This window comes from Coffea arabica, chromosome 4e, assembly GCF_036785885.1.
Source record: "Coffea arabica cultivar ET-39 chromosome 4e, Coffea Arabica ET-39 HiFi, whole genome shotgun sequence".
NCBI classification, from domain to species: domain Eukaryota; kingdom Viridiplantae; phylum Streptophyta; class Magnoliopsida; order Gentianales; family Rubiaceae; genus Coffea; species Coffea arabica.
In genome coordinates this window covers 1,288,790-1,295,063 of record NC_092317.1, presented here as the reverse complement: position 1 = coordinate 1,295,063, position 6,274 = coordinate 1,288,790, and the positions used below count along the sequence as shown (strand labels likewise).

The 6,274-nt window shown below is 35.9% G+C and overlaps 1 protein-coding gene across 4 annotated transcripts in view; it reads left to right on the top strand.

Moving 5' to 3' along the window:
• Window positions 1-563: 563 nt before the first annotated feature.
• The window catches only part of LOC113742624 (midasin-like), a 34,327-nt gene continuing 28,616 nt past the window's right edge, over window positions 564-6,274 (top strand). For 2 of the 4 annotated variants that reach the window (XM_072046953.1, XM_072046950.1), the window contains exons 1-6: window positions 564-701; window positions 1,184-1,374; window positions 1,477-1,820; window positions 4,204-4,288; window positions 5,308-5,579; window positions 6,000-6,194. In XM_072046953.1, coding sequence (XP_071903054.1) covers window positions 1,270-1,374; window positions 1,477-1,820; window positions 4,204-4,288; window positions 5,308-5,579; window positions 6,000-6,194 — 1,001 coding nt within the window. In that variant the 5' untranslated portion in view covers window positions 564-701; window positions 1,184-1,269. Of the gene's footprint in view, window positions 702-1,002; window positions 1,022-1,183; window positions 1,375-1,476; window positions 1,821-4,203; window positions 4,289-5,307; window positions 5,580-5,999; window positions 6,195-6,274 lie in introns of those variants that run through there. The other 2 variants (XM_072046951.1, XM_072046952.1) reach the window with 2 other exon arrangements.

The window sequence follows — 6,274 nt, the reverse complement described above, 5'->3', positions numbered from 1 at the left end:
CTCCTGTAAAGCTGACTAATTATAGCAAGAGGTTCGAAGATACCTGAGAAAAACTTTTTATCATTTGTTGCTCCAATTATAGAGTCAAAAGCTAAAGACCCATTGCCAATGTTCCAACTAACTCGAGGAGGTTATCCATAATTGCACCCAATTGTCTCCACACTTACTAGATAGATGATCACAGTGGACGAAAGCAAGAGATTAAGTTCGTTCGACGTTGTATGAGTTGGGTTCATTACCTTTGTTACTTCTATTTTTGGTAAACATAAATGCAATTGTTCTCTCATACTTTTTCATGATAGTTTGCCATAAAAGAAAAAAAGTTTTACAGAGGTTTCGAGTTTACTTCTTATCTTACGATCCCATTAGTGAAGTACCCGAAATACCCTTGTTTAATTGTTCAATTAAAAGGTTGATTGAAATTACATGGTGGCGCCGCCACAGTGTTTCTCAATTGAAACCGCTAAACAAGTATAGATATTAAATTAGCCAAAAAAATTAATTAAGGACCAAATTAACACTATAAAAATGTTTAGGGACGAAATTGGCCATTTTGCCAAACATACAAATAAGTCATAGAACAGCAGTTCCGAACGCTAAACCCTAAACCCTGGGGGGCGCGCGTCATCGACAATTTAACAAGTAAATACAGAGAAACCAGAAAGGTACACAGCTAAAAACAAGACGTATAACAATTTTGGGTCAGTTCTTTTGACTTGTAATATTCATTTTTATGTATTTTTATATGTATTCATAAGAAGTTTTTCATCTCTCGGCGCCCTGCTCAGTTACTTTTCTGAGAAAATTGGAAAGCTGAGCTTGATCTTTAGTAGGGCTGAAGAAAATTTTAATGCTTCAAATTTGGTGCTTGATAGTAAAAGTTAAAGACGCGATAAAGTTGGTTAAAGCACAAGATAATCGTTCAAGTATATGCAAAATTGCATTTTGGAAATGATTTGCTAGTAACTTGATCGACCCACTTTTAGTTTCGTGTCGAACCATGGATTTAATGATACTAACAGTAAGAAAGAACTTTTTTTTTTATTTGTTTGTCTTTCAACAGATAATCTCAGAACTCTGAACACACATGAAAATTCTTAACTATTAGATTTTGTACTTGCATGTTTAGGAAATCATTTGGTATTATTCTGATGGTCCCACTTTGCATTTTGTGTGGAAGCAGGTAGCTTGAAGGTCATAGCTGTTAAAAGAAAAGATTTTTCTTCATAGAACGTGGAAAGCTCATTTGGATACTATATTTTGTTAATAATGGCAATTGACGGGAGCTTTCATCTTCATTTTGAGCTCGAGAGGTTTCTTTCTCGATGCCCAAGGCTTGCTTCTATACCCGAATTTGACTACTTATTAAAGAAGGTATTGCTGTTTTGTTTTCGTTCTTTCTGATTTGCTCTTGCTTCTTTTGAACTATGTAATATTGGAATTTTTGCTGTATGATCTGAAGTGGGATGAATGCAGGCAGACAAGGTGACAGAAGAAGAGGTGGTGAAGGCAGTGGGGGAAATATTCCTGCACCCAAATTATACTATCCCGTTGGTGGGATGTTTCCGTCCTATAGTGCATAAGATCGTGGAAAGGACTGTTTCATTGCTTCATTTGGTGCCTGACTTAAGGTCAAATTCAGATGATTCCATGGTAGAATTTAACGAGGATAATGTCCTTAGAGAAGATGAAGATTTGGACAATACTGAGTTTATGCATGTTGTTGATGTATATGCAAGAAGTGGGAAGGGCTTGAATCTCCACGAGCTTGCTTGTCTAGCTTTTTGTCGGGCATTAGATATGGTCCCTTTTCTACTCCGGTAAGCTGAACTCTTTTGTTTCTGATAGCTCATTTTTTTTTGTCATCCATCGACAAATTTGGGGCAGATGACTGTCTGGTATGTCTTCATTTAGAAGCTAATTTTAGTGCTTTAATTTGCAAAGCTAAAACCCTTTTTAACTGTTACCAACTTACAAACTCCAGCTGTGAATCTGATTTTGTAGTCCAAATATCCATAGGTGATTTACGTACATATTCTCGATGACAAGAAACAGTTGGTAAGACTTAAACAAAATCTTATTTTCACTTATACATAGAGTTTTGGTTTAGAGTTCATCCTTTGGCAGAAAAAGAATATTTAAGAAGACAATTTCATCTCTTTTGCAGTAAAGCATATGATTTGTGAAAGTTTGACTGGTATCAGAATATTTGGATGCACTTTATGGCCTTTGCTGATAATTTTCTTTGCATATCTGTTCTTCTCTGTCTCTCTTCTTCTTCTTCTACCTTTTTTTTTCCTTTTTTCTTTCCAGGTAAGTTCTTTTCCACCGTGGATATGTACTATAGTTTTATGTTAATGGATTTTTTTGAATATTTTTAGAAATATTTTACCCTGGCTTAGAAGAAACAGAGATCTCCATTTTCAACTTCTTTTTCTCTACAGTCTGATAATTATTTATATAATTCCCGACATGGGAAAAATTTGATTGTGGTTAGTTTTGTAAGAATTATGGCTTCATTGATAATCCACTCAATGCTATTAATCATTCCCCACCTTCTTCCCCAAAAGGGAAAAAATAAGTAAATTTGTTTATCCTAAAGGTATTCTGATAAGCAGGAATGCAGTTGCATCTTTTGCACAAAACACTCTTCTCTACGCCACAGGTCTGAATATTTTCTACTATGAGGTTATGGAATTTCAAACTTCAGAGTGCAAGTCTGAGATGAAAAGATCTGGAATTAGGAGTCTCATGTTGCGACTGGACTAGCCAGTTCTCATCTGTTAATCGCTGAATATAAGTGATACAAATGGGAGGATAGGTAACTAGAAAGTACCCATAAAGATTTCAGCTGATACAGTCTCCACCCCCCCCCCCCCCCCCCTTCAACAAAAAAAAAAGGAAAAGAAAGGTGGGGAGGAAAGGAGGAGAAAAAAGATATCCACAAACAGAGTATCCTCCGATGTACTCTTATTGTTTCCATCCATTTTTCAGATTCCACTGTCATAACTTTGTTTAGCAATTGAAAAGCTGATGCTCTCTGCTTTGATCAATTCAGCATTCCTTAATCTGTCACTGTTCCTAATTAGCTCTGGTTTTTTACTTGCTATTGTTAGTCCAAATAATTCTAGATCCCTGAAGTCATATTTGTCCCATTGACAAGTCACAATGCACTTGCTGATATGTTAGGATCCATTCTGGACAATATGCTTTTTGCAATTTTTCCATGTACCAGCTTACCACTCTCTTCAAGATGACCTTAATCTAAAATGGTTATTATATTATTATCCCTTGGCAACCTCACCTCTCCTTTTTGAAAGTTTTACTATCTTTAGTTCCCTTTCTTCTGTACTATATTAGCTTCATCTGGATGCGTCCTTGGGAAGCATCCTTTTAGTAAAACTGGGTATCCTTTTGAAATGCCAGTTTCTGTCACTAGAAATAAAAGGGGACTAATAGTGACTTTAAGCACTTGTTGGGTATCCATTCAGTAATCACTACCGGCATTGGACATGTTCCAGAAATTTTCTCCCTTTAGCGTGTCTGTGACTAAGCATATAAGTCTGCAACCTGCTGAAATTGAAGCAACTTCTAATTCTCGTATTTTGTTATATGTTAGTGTCATTGTCTAGGATTTTATGTACCTGGAGTAAATCAATAACAAGTAAATTAATCTGTTATTGATTTTGAAAACATGTTTCAAGACGAATAAAGTGATGCTGTATCCATATGGATTTTGTTTGTGAAGTTTGTTTAACAGATTCGGTGAACTCTGTGCAAAGGTTGTTATCAGCCAGTTCACAACTTTTAGTGGATTTTTGGTGTCCTTACAAATATCCCTCCTAGAATAGTAAAAAGTGAAAATGGAAACTTTTGGGCTATATTGTCATTTGCTTATGCAGGTTTGGCAGTTCCATAAACTGACTGTCATTTCATAGATCATTGTTTACATAGAATTCCTAGAGCAAGTTTAATTTCCATTACGGGAAAAGTGTCTCTGTTTTGTTTTACTTCCCAGTTCCTGTTGTTCCCATTGTTTTAGATTAACAAGTTTGCTGCTTGATCAATATCCTTTGTGGTTTTGCTTATTCTTTTCTTGCCATTTCATCCTTGGTAGGCTGGAACACTGGAATTAATAAATCAACCTTTTTTATTTTTAGTGCATTTGTGCAGCCATGTGACATGCCTTGTTCCTTGCTGCAGGCTTGTGTTGGATTATTTTCAATTTGCACCCCCGCCATTTGAAAGGATTAAGTTAACAAAATATTCTTTCAAGGAACTGGCTATGGTATGTTCTTAGTGTTTGCTAATTCCATTAACTACTTTGATTTTGTGTTTCAGTGTAAATTCATATTGTTGTTGTCTGAAATCTTTCATGGGATTTGTAGTGATTTTTATTCTCTTTGCTTCTTTGTCTTCTGTTCTTTCTTTGTTTAGTTTTCCCTTTCTTCCCTTCTGTTCATAAGCTTCTGTGACTTCCTTCCATTCTTGTAATTTTCTCATGGCTTCAGTTGGAGAATATTCGAAAGTTTGTGTCAGTCAAATTTCTGCTATCTTTTGAACTTTGAGATGGTGGTCAACATTACCCTATGGATTTTGAGTATCTATGGTGTTTACCTTGTTTTCAACAATTACTGAGTGCATCAACAATTCTAACATTATACTACATTTTGTGGTATATGGCAAATGTTTTGTGCTTATTAAATAATTGGAAACACATATGGACCTCTTATTGATTTCGAAACATGCACCTGATCGGGTGTCAAGTACCTTGTGCATATTTACCCTGTAAATCATTCAAGTAAAGGACAACCTTGATGCACGTTGGCAAATCACTCTCAGAGTATTTTCTCTACCTTTGCAGTGTTAGCAAAATTTTTGACATTACCCTTCTGCTCTTCGTCATTGCGTATGCTTTTTTTTGCATAAATTCCACAACTTGCTTATCTGGAATACTCTATTTTGTATAAAGAATGTACTTATTTGTTCCTTTCTTTCCCTCAGTAGATAGCTGTTTAAGATTGGGGCTTGCTGTTGATGTCTCTTTTCTGTCAGTCTTTTTTCTTTTGCTTTCCTTCCACTGATCCACATTATAATATGTCTTGGTATTGGTTCTTTATTTTGAATAGGATAAAATTCAGCAGTGTTATTTGGATAAGAATTTCAGAATAAAGAATGGTTTGACTGGAGGGATTTTCCATTTAAGATTTCAGCTCCATTTTGCTTCTTGTGTAGTTTTTTCCTCTTGTTTTTGTGTTTGAGGATATTGTTTGCATTTTGGCAACTATCCATCTTGCTTTTTGTTAGGGAGGAAGCCAATTGCTGAATGTGGTACGAGCTTCATATCGTCTCCTTTTAGCAGCACCAGGAGTTTTCACCACATTTTGGGACTGGTCCTCTTTCTTGGACATCGTACAACTGCTTGCAGATATTGAACATGAGGATGAGGAGTTGAAGAGGAACCTACAGGACCTGAGGTGGTGCAGTGTTCAAATACTATCCATGGTTCTAAAGACAAGGGATAGAGCATCTTCAAACTTTGGGCTTCGCTCTGGAGAAGCATTTTTGTGTTTATTGCGGTTTGTTCTGTTACCTGTTAAGTGTTTGACTATAAAAAGTTGCTGCTTTTTCCTATTGTGACCAAGTAATATTTATACCAGCTCAGAGCAAACTAAACTAATTGACTAGAATCTTTAGGCTAGGCATGTTCTGGTTATTTGCTTGGAGACGGGACATATTTGATAATAATGTCACTAAATTCAGCTAGATTGAGCTTTGAAATCAATGCGATGATATCAAAATTTCATCTTCAGCTCATCAAAGTCTGAATAGTTTAATTGCTTTTGGTTGGATTCAGTGAATGTGGGGAATGTTCTTCTAGAGGGGGCATGAAATTCTTTCGATTGTGCACTTAAAGTTGTGATGTAAAAATTATTTTCTTGTGTTTATCCGGTTTTCAACATGTCCCTAATGTCTTTATTTGCTTCTTCGTTTGGCAGCTGGCAAGAATTTTGTCAAGATATAGCATTGGAGAGAGCGGGCTGGTATCTTGGAATTTCTGCTGGAAGACAACTGGATGCAATGACTGATAACCTTAGTCCTGATCTTAAGAATTTCAGCAATAGTTTGCCTGTATTTGCTTCAGAATTTCATGACTTTTTACCAGCAAATTGGAGCATCAGCAACGTGACATGGTAATAGATATTGATAAGAAATAGGGAATGATTTCCTTTTGTACACTTTTACCAGATGAAATTGTGGTTATTTGTGACCT